The sequence below is a fragment of the Mytilus edulis genome, chromosome 3 (genome assembly GCF_963676685.1).
Source record: "Mytilus edulis chromosome 3, xbMytEdul2.2, whole genome shotgun sequence".
NCBI lineage: Eukaryota > Metazoa > Mollusca > Bivalvia > Mytilida > Mytilidae > Mytilus > Mytilus edulis.
Genome location: NC_092346.1, coordinates 87,912,737 through 87,938,027, shown reverse-complemented (window position 1 = coordinate 87,938,027; position 25,291 = coordinate 87,912,737). Strand labels below are relative to the sequence as shown.

Sequence of the window (25,291 nt, the reverse complement as noted above, 5' to 3'; positions counted from 1 at the left end):
TGATCACACATTCATGTCAATATAATATGATAGAATTTAAAACGACTGTCATACAAGTCAGAGGTTTGGTTAGCTATAACACCATTAAGTCGGGTTGGTGACAGTTGTTATTTATTCGTTTAATGTGTTTGAGCTTGTGATTTTGTCATTTGTTTAGGAACTTTCCGTTTTGAATTTTCCTTGGAGTACGTTTTTTTCTGTTATATCAGAGACAGTTATTTGTTTATACCCTTTTTAATTGGTTTCATTAAAATAAGCATAGATAAAGATTTATATATTATTATAGCATTCTTTACAACAATGAAAAAATAAATTAATAAAAGAAGAAATTTTGGTTTTGTCTTCTTTACGTTTCAAGTCCTATAGCAACACATTTCTTGTTCCAGTCGTGGCTGATAGCACATTCTAACATAAACTTTGCAACGTCACGCCGTGGTATTCTTCCGACAATATCTGCAATACATTGTCCCTCTTCTGCTTTTATTTCTTTTCCTGTAAAAAGTGGAAAATGTATAGTCTGACACAGTTTCATCATTTTACTAAAGAACGAAGTGTAATTCTATTTTTAACTAAAATAACCGACATTACTCTTTCATCGGGATGTATGACATCAAACGTCACAAACACGTAAGATACAGCTTAAAAATATCCGTTATGATGTAATGTTACAAAAGAGATGAAGTTGTCTTTAAATACTTTAGTAACGCACAGTTTCTGAATCAAAAATCAAATAAGCCAAAATTGCTTCTTCGTATCTTTCAAGTGTAATAATGGAACTTTGTTACCAAAGCGAAAGCTTACCTCAGTATATGTAGGTAGATGGATAAAACAAAAGGTTTTTTGTCCATAAACATTTCAGATTAGTTTTGTTTGATTAAAAAAATCAACGATTGAAAAGTTTGTTTTTCAATTTTCATGGTTAACAAATGTAGTCATTGGATGTATTACCGCTAATCTTTTTGACATAGGAAACCAAAACGCCCTTTTACAATGTTTTCCATAAATTCAAAATGAAAAGAGAATATTCCATAAACATCCATAATATATTCTTTCATAAAGTAAATAGATAATGACATTGTAGTTTCCAGTTCATAACAGTTCAACAATAATATTTCATTTGAATTTACTTTAATTCAACGAAATGGTTAAAAGAGATATACGGAATGTTTCGTATACCACATTTATTATGATACAAACGTCTCTGTTTCATGTTTTCATAAGCGAATGCTTAAATAATATAAACTATTCTAGATACCTAATGTTTCAATATTATCTTTGTATTTGTATTTACCTGAAGTGGGATCGTTAGTAAGCCCAGGTGGTCGTACGACTGTATAGTCTATATCCGTACAAGACTCTTTCAAATAATCTTCCATTTCTGACATACTCTTCAATGTACTTGACAGAAATATCGGTCTCAAAAAGTATTTTATTATTCTTGGTTCTTCGGGTGTACCTTGAAAATTATAAATAAAATATGAAAATTATAAAAGTAATACAAGAATGCTGTGATCATATGACAAAATTCCAACTTGGCAAGCTTGCATTGAACCATAAAGTATAATTCAAAACCGATAAATGTGGCATCTGATTTTTATCTCATTATAACGCATAAACACGATTAACCTGCTACTTCATTGTAAATTACTCTTATATCAGTATTTTGTATCTGTAGTCTTTCTGTCACTAGTATACTATAAAAAGTATTTGTCTCTTTTTCCTGAATACCAATCTGCAAGTCAAGCTCTTTCCAAAGTTTGTTTTACAACATGTTAAACCCCAATATCTGCCCCAAGGTAAGAACATGTAATTCATTGGTTGTCGATAGTTGCTGTCTTGTCTTATTGTTTTACATTTATTGTTTTAAGCTTACTCCTAGTGTATGGTTTGAGCTTTTTTTTTATTGTTGAAGAACGTAAAATGACCTGTTATAGTTCACAACTTTGTCTTTCAATTTTAATCGTTACCAGAATACCACAAAAACATAATGCATTCTACAAGACAGGGCACACAAATACAATGTATTTAGATAAATAAATCTTCACAAAAATTCGCTTCACCTTCACACGTATATATAGAAAATTTGAATTTCAAAATGCCCAAGTAGAACAACCACAAGACATTTAGAAGTATAGGCAAAATCTGATCGACTCGGCATCTTTGTTGTACAATTCATAAAGACCTATAGACCTTTACTCAAGTTTTTGTCCGGCACCAGAAAATCCTAGTTTATAAATTGTCCCCTAATTCATAAACAGATTGGGTCATAACCCCAAAAATCAATCACAACCTTCCTTTTGTATCATGTTGTATAAAAACCATTATGTAAAATGTAATTTTTGTCTCGTAACAAAATATACTTACTAACTGTTCCCCACGCAGACATACAAATAAGACGTCTTTTGTTTGCCGTTCTCATGGCGTTCACAATTGGTTTTATGCTGTCTAAATAAAATGTGATTGGGGACCATCCTAAAAAACTTGGTCGACATCCAAGACAGGATACCACTGCATCTGTGTTTTTAAAAGTTTCCACCAAGTCATCTTCTTTAAGGATGTCCACTTCTTTCACCTTGTTAAGCAAAAACAAGCATGGTCAGTATTTATACATTTGATAATCTACTTTTGTTATTCTTCATGCGTCGTAACATTGTCTGATAACTAACGACTAGCTTTTTATGGTACGTATACATAATGTTCGGGAGGGGAGAAAAAAAAACAGAAAAGGTTAAATTTTCTATGCCGCTATAAACGAGGGAAATGTCTTCTCGTCATTGAAGATTGGTACTTTACACAAATATCCCTATAAACACAAAACTCTTAAACTCATATTTTCAAGTTAAACATTCGAAATTTCAATTCATTATCCATTTGTCTACCAAGAAGCTAGCCAAAAAAAAAAAAGCCGTAATTAAAAAAGATTAAACATCTACTTGAAGGGCAAAGGGGCATACTAGTATACGTTTGTTTTGCGAAATGAAAACCACTGCAGAGAGAGTATAAATAAAATGTATCATATATCCCGGAGATACTGGAATCTGATAAATGCATAATGAAATGCAAAAATTCACACTAGCTATCAACCAATCAAAATCAAAGATCCTATTAATTACATTTATTTAAGCTTTATTAGATATAGATACATATTTAATATGTAGATAGATATGAAGTACCTGGTGGTATTCATTGACTGTATATTTCTATCTTATCATTACAAACTAAATATTTGACAAATTATTGAATTGATATGGCTATGTGGCGTAAATGATGACCTCAGATATTATGTAGTGCACATTCAAAAAAATACATACAGTAAAACTGTCCCAGTATATATCGGCTTCCTTGCTTGTATTCTGCCTCACTTCGTTTATAAAATTTTACGTGACTCTGAACATGTTATTCAAATTGCATTGCCCTTTCGTATTTCTGATCCATTCTATCAATGTATTATATTCATCAGGTTGTAGTGACAAAGGCATTTTTTTTTTTTTGCTTTACACAAATATATCTGCGAGTTTGACAAGAAGAAACCGGTCGGTCATAACATGTGGAAAGGGGGGGGGGGGTCCACAACACAAAATTGATTTTTTTTAAACAACGTTGTGTTTATAAAACTCAAGTGAAAAACGTGTATTTCAATTGAAAAATGATAAACAAATTTAAACACAATTGCTTTTTTTTTTAAAAAGACTTTTTCCTGTAGGTTATTGAACATGTTGTAAAAGTTAAGTTGAAAAAATAATGCTTTAGTACATTCTTCAAAAGTCAAAAGCGTTGTATATTTAACATTGGTTCCGCACCCGTCATATACATGTCGACTTATCTTCCAGGCAAATTATTTACTAAGTGACATGAACATTTACAATGACCATTGGTCGCTCAGCTATCTCTTCTGTTAATAATGATATAGATTAAAGGTTCAACTTGATTATTGTAAAGACGCAGTTATATATATATATATATAACCTTGTCTATGAGTTATAAAACTTAACTCAGTACTCGGGAGTACAAATTTTGTGCTCAAATTACTAAACCCAGAATTATAATTGACGAGTTTTTTTCAGTTTAAGTTCTACAAGAAATTTTTACGATGTCCGTGTGTCCGAACATTATTATATTTCGAAAAACTATATAAAGTACACTGTAAAACAAACTTAGGGATTTAATGTTAGGCTGGGCAAAGTCTTCTAGCTAATTAATGCAGTAGCAAAGATCTGGTAAGGAAAAATCGACGAATTTGTTTAAAGATAATGCAACTCATCATATAGGCCATCATTATATAAAAGGCTTTCAATGTTATTGATTGGTATCATTTATGATGTTATACGTATAAATTTTAATACAAAATGAACCAGTCTATAAAAGTCTGTATTATTAATAAACCCATTCCAGCTGTTACCTTTTATGTTGTAACAATAATGGGCAATTAAAATTATTCTGAATAAACCGTGTTATTTTTGTTCAAGGTGACGATCTCTTTCCACTACAAACACATGTTAAATAACGATGTGACAAACTGCACATTTATTTTTACAAGTTAACATTCTAAAATAGCCTAACATAGTCCATATGAACAGGTAAAAATTACAAAGATCCTTAATCTAAATATAAAAATTCGACCTCTACTTAGTTTGACCTCGCCTGAAACTTTGCTAGATATATTCCCATTCATTTAAATTTTTTTATCGCTTCTCAAAATTACACATGTACTTGCAACTTAAACCATATTACATACCTTAAGTTTATCGTTCGTTACTGAGCTAAGTCCTTCAGGATTTCTCACCAAAGCAAATATCTCATGCTCATTTTTCAATGCTTCCAACACAAACTGCAACCCAGTAGGACCTGTTGCACCAAGAACGGCAATCTTCATAGTATCTGTCAGTATTGATATACACACGTTTAACTTGTCATCGATTTGATGAGGTAATATTGTAATGAAAAGGAAGTCGAGTTATCTCTCTTCTTTTAAAATTATACACCAAATGTGAGATTAGTTATTCCCCTTTGGACTGTTGCATATTCGATTTTATGCAGCATATATACATTTACATAATTACAATCATCCGTTCAGTCATAATCATTATTTTTATTTATCATTAACGTTGATTGATATGCAATCCACTGTATTGGGAATGCAAAAGAATTTTGCTATTAAATCAGGAAAGCATTATAACGGTATATTAAAGATCATTAAAGTAAATGACTTTATACTTACACGTTTTGTAACTCAGTAGCGGATCCAACCACCTCCTTTGATTGCAAAAAATAATAATCTAGAAACTTCAATTATCGGGAGATATTCCCTTCAAAAATCCTGGATCTGCTAATAATCATGTACATGTACGTATACATGACGTACATAGCATCACATACTGTAAGACAGTTTCTGTAAATATGGTTCAAGACACGTAGCGGCTTGTTCACTTCCTGCATGAGTTATTAAATCTGGTTTCTTAATAAAAATAAAATAAAAAGGGAAACTCTCAGTAGATAAATCTCCAATGTTCCCATCAGAACTAAAACTCGTGTAACTGAAACAATCTGGGGCGTAGCTGGGTCCCTTTGAAGTGCACGCCAACCAGGGGGGGTTTGGGGGGGATTGCCCCCCCAAGATTTGTTTTTTTACTAGACGCAAAATGGTGGGTTTTGAGGGCCTAAAATTGGTTTGAATGACAAATAGTTAAGACTGAATTTGATCATATTTTATTGAGAAACATCAATAGTTTTCAAAAATCTGCCCTTCGTTTTTTAGCTGCAACAAACACGTCCATGGCCTTGTCTAAATTGACCTCAAAATCACGGTGGATGTGCAGTAAACCCAAAGCCGACAATCTGTCATTTCTCATTGTGGAACGGATGTACGTTTTCAAACGTTTCAGTACGCTGAACGACCTTTCAGCTGTAGCACTAGCAACGGGCATTGTTAGGAGAACACAAAGTATTGTATCAATAGACGGATACAATGCGGGGTTGACGATATCAAGCGTTTGACACAGTGTTGTCGGCACTTTTTCTCTTGGTAAAATTCGACAGCGAGCTCTCCAGCGTTCAACTTCTCTCTTGAAATCTTCTAAAGACAACCCAATATCCATCAGGTAGGTCTGATGAATTGTGACAATTTGATCATTAGTTATCTGTTCGACCACACACGGAAGAAGATACTGTGCATTAAAACGGGTTTCTGACTTGAGGAGTCGAGCATTAAGTTCTGTGATCATATGATCTAGAAACGGATAGTAGAGAGAGATTCGCCAATATTGTTTGGGTGTATCGGCTGGATGGTTAGCTCTAGATGTCTGCCTTCCACACCGTCTAGGAACATTTTCAACTATATCAAAAGGCTCTGCCATATCTAGAGCGGTTTGGTATAGCTCGTTCCAAACGTTATCATCATTTCGCTCAGAACGCAACATTTCAACTACGGTTTTACATTCCTTCACAGCCTCTAGAAGGTCGCATTCAGCACCTTGCAGGAAAATTGACAAATGAACTGTACTTTGTAACACATGCTCTGATACTACTAATGCAATTACAAACTGGAATCTCATTAGCGACGCAAGATGTTGGCCTGTCTTGTCGTCACCTAAGTTTTGTAACCGTTCTAATGAGTGGACAACTACCGGAAACGCTGTTTTGAACGTATACAGAGCATCTGCACGACTAGTCCACCGAGTTTCGCATAGAGTTCTTAATTTAGTTCGTTTTTCCATATTTTCCTTCGTAGCCGCGTCTGATGAAAGCTCGTCAAAGAAAGCTTGTAGTCGCTTTGCGGAATAGTCGAAAGCAAACCCTATTTCTTGGACGACTGTCATGACGTTTCGAACCGAATTGTCCTTACAGCTGTGAACAACCGCTAAGTTGAGACAATGCGATTTGCAATGTACATATGTTGCTTCTGGTATTATGCTTGATATTCTGGCCTGCACACCGTTATATTTGCCGGACATGTTGGCAGCTCCATCATAGCCTTGAGCTCTCATTTTGGCGATGTTGACACCCGCACCCTGTAAAGTTTCGATTAGTAATTCCGCTAAATGCTCACCCTTAGTACTAGTCGTCATGACAAAGTCTAGAAAGTCTTCTTTTATAGAAATATCACCACTAAGAGAATCCCGCTGTATATATCTAAGACAAACAGATACTTGTTCCCGCGTCGAGACATCTGTTGATTCGTCCGCGATCAGGGCAAAGAATTTGCTTGAATTGCACTTATCAACAATATCGGTGCGAATTTGATTTCCAATTATGTTGATGATTTCATTCTGTATATCAGGGGATGTGTATTTTGCTCTACTATTACCGTTCGCGAGGTGTTCGGTCAGAATAGGATCACCTTGTGCCTTTGAATTCAAAATAGCCATGAAGTTACTTCGCTCTGGGGTATGCCCACGAATAGCAATGTTTTGCTTCCCACAGAGTAACAGAGATTCCATTATTTTTAATAAGATGTGTCGGTTGCGGTTTACTTGTGTTTTTTTATATTCACAAATTTTGTATATAATTGGCTCTTCTTTCGAATCTTTCGAACAAACTTTAACAAAATCATCTGCCATCGCTTGGTAAGTGAAATGAGGAGATCCATCTTTAAGGTGCCGCTTTACAAAACAAGCTAAATTAGACCAGTCTGTCACTTTATTTATGAAGAGCTTATCTTTTGATTCCTGTCGTCCAAACAAAACACATGGTGCACAATACAAGGCATCATCATTCATAGAATACCTAAGCCATGGGTTTTCTGTTAGCCACTTCGCCGAAAGACGGCGTTGACGATTGCCGAGGTCTCTGGAAGAAAAAAAACAAGACACTATACATGTCTGACCCTGCGTCAACAATCGAATGTATATTTTCGAACATTACATAGTTCAGCACAGACAAAAATCTAGATACTAATACACGCTAGGAGATGCAAATTTTCTATATGTATATAAACACAATGCAAATAGAAAAGCAAGTAAGTGCATTTTTGAAATGGGGAATTACAATAAGAGACAAAATTCCGACAAAAGAGAAAAGGAACTAGCGAGAATTCTAGCACCCATATACGGACACAGCAAACCCTCAAACAATGATGTGTGATAGTCCAGCAAAAAAGGAACCAAACACTAAAAAAAAATACAGCAAAAAATACAAGCAAGAGTAGACTAACATTGACCAGCGGCTCCCGACTTGGAACAGGCGCAAAATTGCAAATAAATTAATTTTAATAATAGTGGTTCAATGCACTTGGAGTTACTGATTAAACACTTCAGGTACCACTTAAATACGTGGTGGACAGACGGACGGACGGGATCAATTGGTAGCTGTAACTGTATCTGACTTTTGTATTGATGTAAAAGAGGGACGAAAGATACCAAAGGGACAGTCAAACTCATAAATATAAAACAAACTGACAACGCCATGGCGTAATATGTTCTTTATTTCGGATAGGTAGGTTTTGCGGTTTATCGTGGGCACATATATACAAATGGTACGAGCTTCTGTATGAAATTAATCTGCGTAAAAAACACAGTGACCTCATAGCCTCTCGATTATTTTTATGTCGACTCCTCATTGACGTTTACCAAACATGTCTGGTGCATGTACAGTTACTATCATTCATATATACAAATACTTCTTTAAACAAATTTTAAATCAATTGATTGACCATTTGAGGCTAATTATTTTATTCCTTGCATTGGAGGTAGTACTGCGGAATTTAATTAGTGAAGTCTTGGAAGGTTATTTTATTTTATTTTTGATGCGTTGACGCCTTATTTCGACAGGTATGTGTCAACACAGTACAATATGAAGTAGCCTTTCAGTTTTGCCAAAATTATTGTACGAAATTTACAAGTTAACCCTTATCTGTACAAAAACATGGGTTAAGTTAACTACCCCTGCAATCTTCTTAGTTCAGGGATTAGCATTATATATTTTTTTATTGAAGTAGAGTTAGTTTACCTTGTCGGAAATTTGAAGGTGTGAACATCTTTCCATTTGTTGGTCAAAAGTTGTAACTTTTCATCTTTTCCTAAGGATGTCGAATCTTTCAACAAAGAAATATCTGGATAAGATGGTCCTAGATTTTTTTGTACTGGCGATGACACTAACTCTGATGCGGCGCTTAAGCTTAGTTCATCGTCAATTTTTGACGTTTCAGAGTCTCGACTGTTTGCTGCTGGCTGTGCTTCTGCATGACTATCACTGTTTGTACTGTTAGAAGGCGTTTTGGTGAAAAAATTGTCTAAAGTTTGCCATTTAGGCTTGTCACGCTTTGAACTGCTCATGTTTACGTTGCTTTTTAGTTACGTTTAGTACCGGAAGATTAATCACGCAAATAAATTAGAAAACGATTCCGGCAACGGTTGATTTTACATACGGATTGTGACGTTATTAAGATAAGACTAGTTATAACTTATAGTATACTGTATACTATGATTTTCTACTTAACATGGTTACGGGAAATGTTATATTTGAATTTCATACTCGTTTGTTTTATTTCGGTGTAAAACATTTTTTTAGAACTCACGATGTGCACGCCATGGCGTGACAGCGTATATGGAGCTACGCCACAGACAATATCTGCATGGGTAGGACAGGGCGCTCTGGCTAAATCAGCCACATTCATCTTTCAAACTAAAATTTAGTGTGTCTTTTTTTGGGCGTAACTACATTGGAAATTAAAACAAATAATTGTAAGTGCAATAGCTTTTTTGAATTTGCACTGCTTGGTTGTGCACGATCCTTCGCAGTCAATCTAATTAAATTATAGATCTCGGATTTCGTTATTCTACGTTACGCGCGATGTTCGTACCTCATTAAAAATTCGGTGTAGTTGGCAAGATGCAAGTCCAAAATATATAATTTTGTGATATCATATTCATTGCTATTGTACGTATTTTAAAAAGTAATAATTTTTAAAATAAAAACGAAAAAAATAATTGTTGAAACTATGTTTTATGCTGCATGCGACAAGCTTCATTTTTAAAAAACGGCGAATTTTAGGTTGTCCCGCGTAACATATTTCATTTATTGTAACCACTGAACTATGATTTGCGTCAAAACTATTTAATATTTTGAAAAACAGTTTTTTCCATTATTAAACAGAATGATTCCTTCAGTCTTTTATGCATTTTTTATGACGTTATAAACATATGAATAGTATAACGTAGTATAACGATATCAGAGATCTATATTTTAATTAGATTGCTTCGCAGTTACTCTTTTTGCTTTTGAGGGAAAAGTTAACCTTCTTACCAGCTTCATGTAGTGGTACCGATCTCAGGTCTTGAGAGTCCAATAAAAGTTCTTAAGAAATTTTGGAAATTATCTTTTAAAGTCGACATGTTGCCATTCTTGAGTAATAACAAATCGGTAATGACAATAGGTATAAAATGTGTTTACTATAGTTGTTACTAGTGAGTAAAATCAAATGCGTGAAACTGCTTATTTTTATTTAGTTTAATCTTTTTATCATTATAATATAATAAAATGACCTTTGGTATCATCTTTTTTAATGACGCGACAATCAGAAGGGTCATACATATGAAGAGTTAAGTATTTACTGTAAACTTGTTAATTACCCCGACCATACGTGTACGGTCGGACCATACTTTTAGAATGGTGCAAGCGTCTTATTTGATGATCGGTTTGACTTTTTTATTGTATAAATTTCAAGATTGTAATAGTTTAATCTAAGAAGACTTAAAGATGATTCATTTAACATCAGAATCTGACTGAGGAAGGGTATCTGTTATCCGAAATATTTATAAATAACTACATTTATAGTTGCCTTTTTTTTGTATTTGGAGTTGTTGTGTACATATTTTAAGGCGTTTATATATATATATATAAGTCTGAAAATTACACCAAACAGTGTTAGAGTTAGATTTTATACTGACAAATTTTTGTCCGTCCCTCAGCGGGATTCGAACTCACACCTTTGATACACTACAGCACCAATCGCTTAGCCTCATGTATACATATATATAGAATAGTGTGTACCCAAAGATTTGGGCTGATGGTTTTATTTCGCCAATTTTTAAATCAGATGATCCTTGTGATCCATCTAACTATAGAGGTATAACAATTACTAGTACCATTGGTAAACTTTTTAACAATATTTTGAATACAAGACTTGACAAATTTTTGTACCAAAACAACTTAATTCATAATTCTCAGATTGGTTTTACAAAAAATGCCAGAACTTCAGATCATATATTTATTTTAAAAACACTTATAGACAAATACTGTCACAATAAAGAGGGCAGATTATATACTTGTTTTGTAGACTTTCGCAAAGCATTCGACAGTGTAATTCATATAGGTCTTAAACTGAAGCTTATTAATATGAAAGTTGGTACTTTATTTTATAATATTATATCAGATATGTATAACAATAGTCAAGCATGTGTAAGAGTTGGAGCTTCTCTCACTGACCCTTTTAGCATTAAATTAGGTGTAAGACAAGGAGACAACTTGAGTCCTTCATTATTTAAAATTTTTATAAATGACTTCCCATCTTATCTTGACTCCTGCCTGGATGCAGTTTCCCTGCACTCCGAGAAATTAAATTGTTTGATGTATGCAGATGATATTGTGATTATGTCAACATCAGCCACAGGGCTTCAAAGTAGACTTGATCAGCTAGAAAAATATTGTGCTGACTGGTGCCTTAAAGTTAATATTAAAAAGACTAAAGTCATAATTTTTAATAAGGCTGGAAGGAAAATTCAAGCGAATTTTCGACTGCAGAATAACTTGATTGACTGTGTCGCTCATTACAAATATTTGGGTGTTCACTTTACTGCATCTGGAAGTTTTCATCTAGCTAAAACTGAACTTTATAATAAGGCTCTTAAGGCCTACTATAAACTTAGAAAGGATTTTATCAATTTGTCTCCTGGAATAAAATCTTGTGTTCATATTTTTGATCATACCCTTAAACCCATTCTGTTATATAATTCAGAGGTATGGGGAGGTTATAATGTTTCTTGTAATAAATTACAGTCTTCCTTATTTAATCTTGAAAATATTTTTAAAAATCTTAAGTGTGAGAATCTCCATCTTAAATTTTCTAAGTTTATACTTGGTGTACACAAAAGGAGTGTCAATTTTGCTGTATTATCAGAACTGGGGCGTTTCCCCTTACATTATGATATTGTAAAGTCAATTGTAAAATACTGGTATAGATTTGAAAATCTTACAACTGAATTCAGCTTATTGAAAGATGCTTATAAATGCAGCCAAGAGCTTCACAAATCTAACATAACTTCTTGGTACTCATTTGCTAAGAAAGTATTAGAAGTTTTTGAAATTAAACCAGAAGTAAAACATTTTGGACAATATAAATTTTTGAACATATCTAGCAAATTAATTCACACTAAATATATTAGCAATTGGTATGCTAGCCAAAATAAAGCTTCTGATGGAAAACTGTTTAATTATGTGAAATTTAAGCAGAATTTTGGTTATGAAAATTATCTTTCTTTAATAAAGGACTTTGATTTAAGAAGATCTATATGCAAATTACGTATTTCTGCTCATAAGCTTCAAATTGAAGTTGGACGTTTTTCAAATATTCCACGAAATGAAAGAATTTGCAAAAAATGCTCCTCTGGCTGTGTTGAAGATGAAATCCATTTTTTAACTAACTGTGAAAATTCTAAATCAGATAGAGATGCTCTCTTTGACTTTGTTTGCCAAAGAATTCCAAATTTTTCTTTACTGGATAATCAGCATAAATTTATTTATTTATTAAACTGTGAAGACAATCAGGTCCTTAATGCTGTTGGTAAATTTATTAAAGTGAATATGAGTTAGTAATTGTATTGTTACTGTATGTAAAATAATGTTTGTATCTACATTGTATGTATCTATCAAATTAATATTCTTTTTCCTTATTCATGTATGCTCTGTATGCCCCTTGTGGGCCCTTAATTGGAAATAAAATATGTTCTGTTCTGTTCTGTTCTGTTCTATATATAAACCTATGTGTTACATCGACCTATATAAAAGGTTAATTTCTACTTATAAATAAAACACTCAAAAAAGAGTAATGAAACACATCTGGTAATCCTTAAAATGCAACACGTATGTTACAGTATAGAATATAATTTCAAAACTATAAAAATCTGAATAAAACTGTAAGAGTTTGATGTGTAATCTATTAAAGCTGTCGAAATAAAGTCGTAACACTTACATTGTAGCGGATCTCCGCCTTCACCAAGACCGTCTAGCATGTGACGGTTGCATCAAAATCGAGAGCCCAGCGCTGGAACTAGCCATAAAGTTGTGTTGAGTTACAGTATGCCTTACGACACTGTACGACACTTCAGTGTAACATATCTCTTTGTATTCTGGTTTCAAATATACCCTCCCATATCGTTATATTTCATTATTGAATATAGATACAAGTACTTTCCAAATAGATAAAACTATAATGAAGTCTATTTCTAAAAAGGGTATTCCGTCTCGTCTGTGGTCGTATGACGGGTTGCATATATGTGTAAAATGAACAATGTAATCTAGTTCTTTTTAAACCTAAACTTTCTCTTCTGCTACTGCAGCATTTCATAAAAAAAATCCTTCATTACTGTACAAATCTACATGTTGTTGAATTTTAATACATTGCAGTCGGTCAATTTTATAAATTACGAAATTTCTTTTCCGCCGGTGGCACCGTGCTCTATTCTTGAGGCTTTACTTCCATACCTTATAAATACAAGTGGCACTCATATGAAACACCACTTTAACTTATGTTTTTTTTTTAAATTTAGTTTTAATTTTAAAAAAGCTTTTATGTTTAAAAGATACAAGGATCCTTGAAAGATATATAGGCCTAACAACGGTATTTGAAAACTGGTGACATCCGCAATTTGTACTTATCCGTTCGTTTTCGTATCGTTATTTATATAAATATATTGTATCCCTCATTAAACAAAAGTAAGTAATTTTTGTAACATTCTTGCAGAATTTGTATGCGCCATCGTGCATTTCTACCGCTTATTACATTAAAAATAAGCCAGAGAACTAATGTAACGTTAAAATCGACCATAATTATTATTTTGCGTAGAAAAAGTGTTCCTGTCGGTGTCATATAAAATAGTCACCCGTTTTCTGGTACCTATCTTTACTATATTTCTTTGTGTGTATTGTGTATTACTGTCGTGTATTTTCACAAAAATGTGCATTTTTAGCTCACCTGGCCCAAAGGGCCAAGTAAGTTTTTCTCATCACTTTGCGTCCGACGTCCGTCGTCGTTAAGGTTCATCATAACAAACGGACAAATATATATATGGCTGTATTTACAGGCCAAAAATTATTCTGAGAAGTTGGAAAAGTTTTAATGCCTGGCATCCACTAGATATAATAAAGTTAAATGCATTTTGTGTTTTAGAAAGATTAAATCTCTATTGGATTTTGATGGGTATTTTTTTTTCCTTCATGCAAAAGGTGTGAAAATTAACTAAGTTGACAGATGAATTATAGGTAAATTACAAGATGCCAGTCCTTACGAGGACCCCCTAATCCCTAATGTTGTTTTAGTCTAATTATCAAATGTTGGAGAAACGTGACCACACCGGTACAACTATGAGATGCTCCCTCAGGTAAAACACCGGTTTGTATTGTTTTGATTGTTCTTAATTGACATGGACAACAGGTATCATCACAACTATAGGTGAGTTAAAGAGTTTATCTGAGTCAGTGAGTGGACAGTATCAAAGTAATTCAGGTGTTTGTTTATTTTTACACCTTCTGCAGAAAGGAAAAAGAATGCCCATCAAAAACCAAAAACGATTTTATCTTTCTTAAACCCAAAATGCATATAACTTTTATATATATAGTGGATGCTAGGCATAAAAACTTTCCAAACAGCACAAGAAAGTCTGTGCACAGAGTAGTTTTTTAGTTGAAAATACGGCCATATTTGTCCATTTGTAATGATGAACCTGAACTTTTACAAAAGTCTTCTTCTCTGAAACTACTGGGCCAAATTAAACCAAACTTGGCCACAATTATCATTGGGGTATATAGTTTTAAAAATGTGTCCGGTGACCTGGCCAACCAACCAAGATGGCCGCCATGGCTAAAAATAGAACATAGGGGTAAAATGCAGTTTTTGGCTTATAACTCAAAAACTTAAGCATTTAGAGCACGTCTTACATGGGCTAAAATTGTTTATCAGGTCAAGATCTATCTGTCCTGAAATTTTCAGATGAATCGGACAACCTGTTGTTGGGTTGCTGTCACTGAATTGGTAATTTTAAGGAAATTTTGCTGTTTTTGGTTATTATCTTGAATATTATTATAGATAGAGATAAACTGTTAACAGCAATAATGTTCAGCAGAGTAAGATTTACAAATAAGTCGAACGAACCAAATGGTCAGTGGACCCCTTTAGGAGTTATTGTCCTTTATAGTCAATTTTTAACCATTTTTCGTAAATTTTAGTAATCTTTTACAAAAATCTTCTCTGAAACTACTGAGCCAAATTAATCCAAACTTGGCCACAATCATCTTTGGGGTATCTAATTTAAAAGATGTGTTTGGTGACCCGGCCATCCAACCAAGATGGCTGCCACAACTAAAAATAGATCATAGGGGTAAAATGCATTTTTTGGCTTATAACTCAAAAACTAAAGCATTTAGAGCAAATCTGAAATTTTCCGATGGATCGGACAACCCGTTGCTAGGTAACTGCCCTGAATTGGTAATTTTAAGGAAATTTTGCCGTTTTTTGTTATTATCTTGAATATTATTATAGATAGAGATAAACTGTAAACAGCAATGATGTTTAGCAAAATAAGATCTACAAATAAGTCAACATGACCAAAATAGTCAATTGACCTCTTAAGGAGTTACTGCCCTTTATAGTTAATTTTTAACATTTTTCATAAATTTTTGTAAATTTTTAGAAAATATTTTCCACTGTAATTACTGAGCCAAGTTCATTATAGATAGAGATAATTGTAGCAACAATGATGTTCAGTAAAGTAAGATCTACAAACACATCACTATCACCAAAACACAATTATGTCATGAATTAACCTGTGTCCATTGTTTAATATGCACATATACCAAGGTGAGCGACAAAGGCTCTTGAGAGCCTCTAGTTATAATGATCATTGTATTATGATGTTTAAATATATTGCATGAAAAGGGTCTATGATTGGTCATATAAAATAAATGTCTCAGTGTCTAATGTACAACTCGTCGTTATATATAGCTGTATTTGGCATATCTTTTAGTAATTTGGGTCCTTAATACTCTTCAACTTAGTACTTTATTTGGTCTTTTTAACTTTTTTTGATTCGAGCGTCACTGATGAATCTTTTGTAGACGAAACGCGCGTCTGGCGTATATACAAAATTTATTCCTGGTATCTATGATGAGTTTATATTAATTAATGTATTGTTCATACTGGATCGGTATTCCAAATAATATTATGACGTCTTAAAAGGCTATTATATTTTTTTTCTTTGACGCCTTACATCGACGTCATAATAATGAAGCCACCATTTTCAGTTGAATTTTTTTTTTGTGTGTAATTCACTCCTTTCCTCAAGCTCTTTTCGAGATCCAAAGTTTATAAATGCAATAAAGAAATAACAACTTACTTTGTGTGTTCTAAGAGGGGGGCAATACCCTTTTATGTTAACCTGTTTTGACCTTTTTCAAGGTGTTGTTAACTGAAAATTATCTGAGATAAATTTAAACTGTTCACTGTTTTCAACCCACTGTGTTAACTGTTATCAGCATTTTTGCATTTGTTGTTAACTGTTTGTCAAAATCGAGGTGTTGTTAACATGTTAACGGACCCCCTATTGTCCCTCTCCTTCTAAGGAAAAACAAGGCAAGGGGGAGATAAGAAAAAAAATTGAAACCAACAAATGTACAGATTCCAATAAAACCTGAAAAACTAAAAAAAAAATAATCAGAGTGAAATCTGATAACCTACATCTGTTGACAGAAAAATTAACTGTACATCAACTCTAATCAACCGCAGTATTTAATTTATACAGTCACATTAGAATGAATGATTGCTATGCAAATTTATAAAACATTAATAATTTATGTAAAGTTTAAACAAAATATGGATAAAAGTTAAAAAGAGGGATGGTACTACACATTAAGAATGTAACATTTTGAATGGTTAATGATATTTTAACACCGGAAGTACACTGATGTTAGATTATTTAATTGTAGATGTCCTCCATGACAGACGATTTGGACTGGCAGATAAATAAAACCTTGCCAGAATGCATGTTGTATATGTTGGAACATGAAATAATGTGTGACATTTCCTTTCGAGTTGGTCCAGAACATAGAATACTGAAAGCTCATAAATATATGCTGTGTAGCCGAAGCCCTGTGTTCTATATCATGACGCAAGGTTCCTTGCCGGAAACAGGCGAAATAGATGTCCCGGATGTTGACGCAGAAACTTTCCGTGTCCTATTGGAGTAAGTTCTAATCAAACCTGCGATAAAATGGAGATTATTATTTACAGCCGTGAGTCTGTAATAAGGAGAAGTCCTAGTTTATCCAAAACAGTATATTTCCCTCCCAACGTTTCAAATAATGCAGCTTGTGCAGATATCAAATATTTTAAAATAGTTTCAAAAATCTGTTACATATTTTTTTTTAAATGATTGACACCAGAGAATGCAAAAAGTTAAGTTAGAAACCACTGAATCAGAATATAAAACTGTAACTTTTGGAGTTCCTCAAGGTTCTATACTTGGACCTTTATTGTTCCTTATTTATAAAAATGACTTACCATTAACCTTAGAATATACAGAATCTGATCTATATGCTGATGATACAACTTTACATTTGTCATCTAAATCTATAGTAAAATTAAATATATTTTTGAATAAAGACTTAGACAATGTTATTAAATGGTGTAAAGAAAATAATATGACGATAAATAGCAAGAAATCAAAATGTATGCTTGTTGGATCAGACAGAAAACTGGTAAACTGTAATGAATGTGTATGTTTTATCACGTCAAGATAATATCGCTTTAGATAATGTTGAAGTTGAAAAACTTCTCGGAATTCATATTGATAAAAACCTATCATGGTCAATTCAAATTGATAAAATGTGCAAAACTATTTCAGCCAGAATATATTTGTTAAAAAGGTTGAAACGTTATTTACCATAAAGAGTCTTATTCCTTTTTACAATAACTATAATATATTACCCATTATTGACTACTGTTGTACAGTATGGGGTCTTACCACACGCAGTAATCTGGAGAGGATACATAAGCTCAAAAAACGTGCTGCAAGATTAGTTTTATCTGTTTCTTTTGATTTTCAATCAACAGTAATGTTCAACAAAACTTGCATGGACGACTATATTTACGAGGATACACTAGTTTCAAGCGGTGTTAATGTTTAAATGTATGAATGGTCTAGCATCTGATTATCTATCTATTAAATTTACTGCTTGTGCTGATCTTTACAATTATTGTCTGAGGTCGACTACATCAGGACATCTTCATGTATCAAGACCTACTTCTGATTTTTTTAAAAGAACATTTAAATGTTCTGGTCTTATTACCTGGCATAAATTACCAAATAATAATAAAGAAATAGATAATTTAGATACATTTAAGACCAACTGTTCAAACTATTTTCTTACTGAACAGAATAAAGATGCACGAAACTAATGTATTTTTTCTTCTTCTAATGAATGCATATGTACTTATTCAATATTAAAACTGCTATATCTAACTGTATATGTATTTTATTTTGTATGTATTTTTTCCGTTTTCTATTTGTATTGAAAGTTTTTGAAGGCCTCATGGAAGATTAACATGTGATTGTTAAATGTGTTACCTTCGTTAAATAAAGAATTTTATTATTATTATTATGTCAACTACAGTCTTTCTGTGTGAATCTTACTTTCGATTTAACATGTAAAACCAAAAGTACGATTCAAACAGAAAGTCTGTAGTTGACATCTTGGTGTCAATATTATCATTTTTGTTTTATATGTAACAGATTATTGAATTTCGCATACCAAAATCAATACTCAAATACATCAAACGAATGGATAACAACTGTCATATTTCTGACTTGGTACAGGCATTTTCTTATGTACAACATGGGTTAAACCTGGTTTTAAAGCGAGCTAAACCTCTCACTTGTATGACAACCGCATGAAATTCCATTATATTGACAACGATGTGTGAACAAAACAAATGATAATAGGCAAAAATGTCACAAATAGTGGTACATCAGTCAACATTGTGTTATATCCTTAATCACTATAAAAACAAACAAATATGTAACAAAGAAGCACAAAAAGGCACATAGACTAAGCACATTGGCAAGAATGAAAAACAAGAATACATAACAATAGCACAATGACGGTATGTAAAAGTACAGAGCCACGTCATATGTATTAATGATACAACACAACAAGGTATATAGACACAGCACATTAGCAAAAATGAAAGACGAGGTTACAAAATGATAGAACAATAACACAATGACGGGTTGTATTTTAGTACAGAGCCACGTCATATAATATGCTTGTTTAAAAGAAACACAAAAATGCATATAAAAAAAGCATATTAGCGAAAATGAAAGACGACAATACAAAAATTATCATAAAAGAATAACGCTAGAAAGGGATGTACAAGTACAGAGCCACACCAAATGGATATCATTAAAAAAAAAACAGACTAAACTGTAAAAGTAATCTTCATAAAGACAAATAAAAGAATAACACACTATAGAGATGATAACCAACGTCAACTGGTACGCAAATTTCATATTTTGTTTCACAGATACGTGCGCCTTTGAGTCTCAAGTGTTATGTGAATGAACTCAAATGGCTAAATAAAAACTGAATATAACAGTTTGTTTTGTCACTTGTTTATGTGTACATATTATTGATTGTTGATTTTTTGCATCTGTTTGATAATTCTAGTCTTTAAATAAGTCATCATGCTTTTGATTTAACACGATTTTTTTGGTACTATTTTTAGACATATTTATAGTGACAGTGTAGCAATACCAAAAGACAAAGTAGGTAAAGTACTGTATGCATCAGAGAAGTATATGCTTCCCAAGCTGAAATGTGCGTGTGAACAGTTGCTAGAAACCCTAACCACTTCATCTGACGCACCTATTGTTCTACAGACAGCTCACTCCTTTAACATGACAGACCTACTACAGGAGAGTTTACAATACATACTACAATCACCCAAGCAATGCTTGAACTCTGAAGACGCATTGAATTTGTCAGCTGATTGCATGGAAATGATATTGAGTTCGGACGAATTGATGCTTTCGGAGGCGGCAGTATTCACTTTTCTTTTACAATGGGCTACATATCGTTGTATGACAAACGACCTTGATATTAGTGACCAGTATATACGAGAGACCATGAGTAGCCTTCTTTACTGCGTGAGATTTCCGTGTATGGAACAAGATTTCTTTACCACAGAAGTATCAACCAAAGATATCTTATCAAAAGACGAATTGTTGTCAATCTATCGATCCTTTAATGGCGTAAAGAGTGAAATATTTTCGGAATTAAAAAGGAAGGAACCGGCCGCAAACAGAGTTATACGTTATAGTAACATTTCTTCTACTGGTTCCTGGATAAGCAATGAACAAGATGCAGTCACACTTACATGTAGCAAACCAGTATTTCTGAAAAGCATTCTCTCCTTTGGAACAAAGGTTGCAACTGCTTGTCTGTCACCTGGTGTTGAAATTCGAAATAGCACTGGGGCAGTTTTGTCGAGTGTTCAGAGAGACATATCCATTGGATTTTGTGAAACATTTGATATAGATTTTCCTCAACCTGTGCATCTTGACGCGAATGTGATGTACACTGTAATATCAAAAGGTGTTTCTAGGAATGTGTACTATGGAGATACTTGCAAGAACGTTGTCAGTGTCAAAGACATGATTTTTACATTTGGAGATTCCATTCAAAGCAAAACAGCTACATCAGCTGTCTTCGGACAAATAGCTGGCTTTACATTTCATTTGTAGTAAAACTATCTTCTTTGTTTGTTATAAACATTATTCATTTGTTCAACTGCTTTGCATATTAACAATGCCATATTTTATACCATGAGTTTTGTCACAAGTTCACAGCACAATCTCAATGTGACAATTTATCATTTTACAATTTTATTTATTAAATTTCTTTTTGCAAATATTGAAGACAGTGATTGTTTCTGAAGAAAGATATACATTTTTTGTAACTGGCTTATTATATTTTTTTGGTGAAAATATTTATTTAACATACATGACATATATTATATGCATGTATACTGTATATAATTATACCACTGCTGATACAGTTAAAGGGTCCTCTACAACTTTACAGTATCGGTCAAAAAGAAACGTGTCAGATTTGTACTTAACATATATTTATTTTACACATTATGGCGATGACTGCTTTATGAATTGCCAGATATGAATCAAAGTTTTATGAGATTATTCAATATAGTTGAAATACTGTTGAATGGTGTTATATGGTGATTTTAGATTTGAAGATGGGTATGAACAAAGTATACTATTTAAAATTTCATTTACAGAACCTGCAATACGTCTTGTTTTCTTGTTTTGATTCCCATTGTGTTTTATCTTATATATTCATACAATCTTTAATGCATATAAATTACTGTTTATTATAATGACATGTTCTTTGCCAGTGTGGATTTATATCTGTATATAGTTTGAAATTCATTAATTTCACGCCAATTTCGATTGAAGGGAAGTGCAGACACTTTCTTTACAATTTTTTTTTTAACATTATTGTAAACAAAATACTAACATTATTAAAATGTATTCTCATCTGAAAATATTGTAGAACTAGAAAATTAATGTAGTCTGTCCTCCTGATTAGAGGAACTGTAATAATATTATAATCATTATGTTATTTATTTTCACAAAATATGTATTATATATGAACTGTTATATAGCTGTGTTGGCTATATAACAGTGCATATATTATATTACTCAGAAGTATTTACTTATTTAAAACTATGTGTTGTTTTTGTTGAAAATTAAGTTTTTATTTTATTGATTTTCTATTTAAAGCATGTTTTTATATATTCGGAATTTTAAATATGTTTGTTGATGTTTGAAACAATAAAATTTTAATGAAATCTAATATTCTTGTTGAATCATTTTCACTTAAAACTGTTTCTTTAAAATGAACTAAAGCTAAAAGATATATGCATTTTTTTCTTCTGATTCGAAACACCTACATTGCTAGTGGTAAATAAAGTCTATATAGGATACCGATTTGAGTGTATTCGCATGTTCATGGAACTATCGTATTAAGATATTCTCGAGACTTAAATATTTGGAAGTTGAATTCATTAAAATTTTAAAAAAAACTTCAAAATCAAGGAGAGCTTAAATATGAGAACTTGTCTAACTTAAGTATCAACATGAGAACTTGTCTAACTTAAGTATCAACATGAAAACTTGTCTAACTTAAGTATCAACATGAGAACGTGTCTAACTTAAGTATCAACATGAGAACGTGTCTAACTTAAGTATCAACATGAGAACTTGTCTAACTTAAGTATCAACATGAGAACTTGTCTAACTTAAATATCAACATGAGAATTTGTCCAACTTAAGTATCAACATGAGAACGTGTCTAACTTAAGTATCAACATGAGAACCGTGTCTAACTTAAGTATCAACATGTGAACTTGTCTAACTTCAGTAAAAACATGAGAACTTGTCTAATCTAAGTATCAATATGAGAACTTGTCTAACTTAAGTATGAACATGAGAACTTTTAAGAAACTTCTTTCATCAATGTACATGAATTTTACATTAACAATAGTTTGTTGAATTTTCTTTAGCAGACAGCCAGCGTCTCCTATTAGAACATGTAGTTCCTTAGGTTTTCATTCGCAACTAAGTTTTTATTCGGAAATTGACAGACAGACATCCATAAAGATATAAGGAGATGTGGTATGATTGCCGATGAGAGAACTATCTATCAAAGTGGATGTAAGCAATTATGGGCAATCCTACCTCTCTTAACAATGAGAAATAATCCATACCGTATGGTCAGCTATTAAAGGCCTCGACTAAACAAATAGGACAAACATGAACCAACGACAACTAATGAACATCAGGCTCCAAATTTGCGACAGGCTCGTAAGGAAAATGTTTGTGAGGAATCAACCCTCTCTTATCTCGGATAGTGGTGTAACAGTACAACATAAACACAAACTATAACAAGTTTTAGCTTTCTAAAAGCTATGGACTGCCTCGCTCTGCACTGACTTAAGGTTATATGTGTGCATGCAGTTGTTAAATTAGTATTGGAAAGTGGTATTTTTATATATTGATTGATATAAAATGGATTTACTTTAAGAGTGTGCGTAATTCTTTATCTCATTTAATCCAATAGCTGTTGCTGTATCTCAGCCTCATTATGATGCAACCAATCAGAATTTATACGTGATAAGTAATTAAAACAAGATGGCGTGTATTTCGACTGAAACTAATAGCTCCGCACCGTGATGCGAAGCAAAAATCAGTTAAAAACGGTTTAATTCATCAAATGGATACAAATAGATAAACATCTAACGAAACACTGAGTGGACGGGTACTTGTTCATCCCGAAAACAAAAAGATACTTTGACAAAGTACTGATCTGAGAGTATTCATAGTTACTGACAGCTAATTGAAAGTCAATAACATCTAATAAAAAAAGTAAGTATCTGAGAAAAGTATGGTTATAATTTACTGATAAAAAAAATCAATAGTTTTACCAATAAATGAAAAACATTTAAAAGATCCATAGACATTCACTTCATTTGAAATTAAGTGGGTAGTTGTCTTATTGGCAATCATAACACATCAGCTTATTTTAAATTTATAAAGAAGAGCAAAAATAAATGTGTATTACATGATCTTTTACTTCCGTTCCGTTATATATAGAGGATGTCGTCCTCGAAATTGACGACTATGTGGATCTTCCCTATCCTTATCCCTTGGAACTTGAATAAAAGATATCACATATACAAATACAAGTACGAAGCCAATAAGACAACTAAAAAAGCAACCGTCTTATAGATAATAAAACAATAAACCGAAAACATATATGACAGACAGCATCCGACGGATTCCAATGAATTACAGACTCATGGCTTTGAACAAGCACATACATAATGTGGCGGGGTTAAACATTTGTAATGTTCAGTCCTTCCATTGCCGGGACAGTGATATAACTGCACACAATAAGAACAAACTTAAAAATGAATTGACTTGTGAGGGCGGATTTGAAAAAGAAAAAAGTTCCAATCTTACGGTACTCTCAGTTACTTCAAGTTAATCCAACGTCAATTTATTAGTTGACCTGACCATGTTTCCCAAACTTAAATATTAATTAGTACATTTCTGATCTTCTTCTCTCACGAAAAAGCATAATTGTGATAATAAAGGGGGATCGAGTTAGATATCTATTAAAATCTGATCTGTGTAAAAGATTTAACTGAAGTATGATTGTAATGTTGTAAAGTTTTTAAATCAAGTATTTACTAGAATGATATTTAGTCTATACTATAATTAAAGTTAAAGATAGATTTCCTTGTCCCATGTAGAAGGATTGATGAAAGTTGTATCTCAAACAGAATTTCCAGAAGATATCATGCATGTTTGGTAATGTGTGCTTCCGTTGTTGCCTTCAATACAATTGGTTCGGATTCTACAATCAAAATCTTCACGTAGTTTCTCCACATGACATGACATTGTCACGATTGCTTAGCTCACTTTCAAAACCTTAAGTGACCAAGCTGTTTTTTTCAACCAATAGCCATCAACCAAGATTAAACACAATCAAAAATGAAAATTGCAAAATTGATTCAATGTTGTTTGCTCCAGATGCTTCCTTATATATAAACTAATTTAAAAATCCAATATCCGCATTTGTAAGAAAGGTTTACATAAATACGTAGGTATCTATGGTTTCAAATCACAAATATACATGCACCCGTAAATCGTATAAAACAAAACAAAAAACAATCATAAAAACAGTAACAGAGTTGCACAAAGGGATAAACATAGACAAGAAGCACTGTTTCATTATAATGTATTTTGCAACGAAAATAATAATTGTCACTGTTATCTTGACTTCGAACTGCAGCTTGATAAAGCCTACAAGTGGTAAGGTTAATACAAAGTTTGTATGAACTAACTATTTAAAAATGATAACAACACGTTATAAATTCGGGGCGTCTGACGCTATTTTCTGAATATATATATATAACTTTATCAGCAACGCTGAAAGTGGAATATTT

The 25,291-nt window shown here is 32.7% G+C and overlaps 3 protein-coding genes across 4 annotated transcripts; 1 reads left to right on the top strand and 2 right to left on the bottom strand.

Annotated features, from left to right (window-relative positions):
• Positions 1-218: 218 nt before the first annotated feature.
• LOC139517712 (flavin reductase (NADPH)-like) lies at positions 219-5,413 on the bottom strand. 2 transcript variants are annotated; one of them, XM_071309072.1, is made up of 5 exons: positions 5,219-5,413; positions 4,736-4,878; positions 2,365-2,572; positions 1,292-1,456; positions 219-492 (listed from the first exon to the last, which is right to left on the bottom strand). In XM_071309072.1, the coding sequence occupies exons 2-5, from the start codon at positions 4,871-4,873 to the stop codon at positions 347-349; spliced, it is 657 nt and encodes a 218-aa protein (XP_071165173.1). In that variant the 5' UTR covers positions 4,874-4,878; positions 5,219-5,413; the 3' UTR covers positions 219-346. The 2 variants fall into 2 exon arrangements, with proteins under 2 accessions (XP_071165173.1, XP_071165172.1); XM_071309071.1 differs by lacking the exon at positions 5,219-5,413 and having other exon boundaries at positions 4,736-4,953.
• A 316-nt stretch (positions 5,414-5,729) lies between these two features.
• LOC139515480 (zinc finger MYM-type protein 1-like) lies at positions 5,730-9,269 on the bottom strand. Its single transcript, XM_071305053.1, has 2 exons — positions 8,944-9,269; positions 5,730-7,785 (listed from the first exon to the last, which is right to left on the bottom strand). The coding sequence occupies exons 1-2, from the start codon at positions 9,267-9,269 to the stop codon at positions 5,730-5,732; spliced, it is 2,382 nt and encodes a 793-aa protein (XP_071161154.1).
• A 4,560-nt stretch (positions 9,270-13,829) lies between these two features.
• LOC139517711 (BTB/POZ domain-containing protein 6-like) lies at positions 13,830-22,134 on the top strand. The gene is made up of 3 exons (XM_071309070.1): positions 13,830-13,926; positions 17,191-17,447; positions 19,988-22,134. Exons 2-3 carry the CDS (start codon positions 17,191-17,193, stop codon positions 21,003-21,005), a joined length of 1,275 nt encoding a protein of 424 aa, XP_071165171.1. The 5' UTR covers positions 13,830-13,926; the 3' UTR covers positions 21,006-22,134.
• Positions 22,135-25,291: the final 3,157 nt, after the last annotated feature.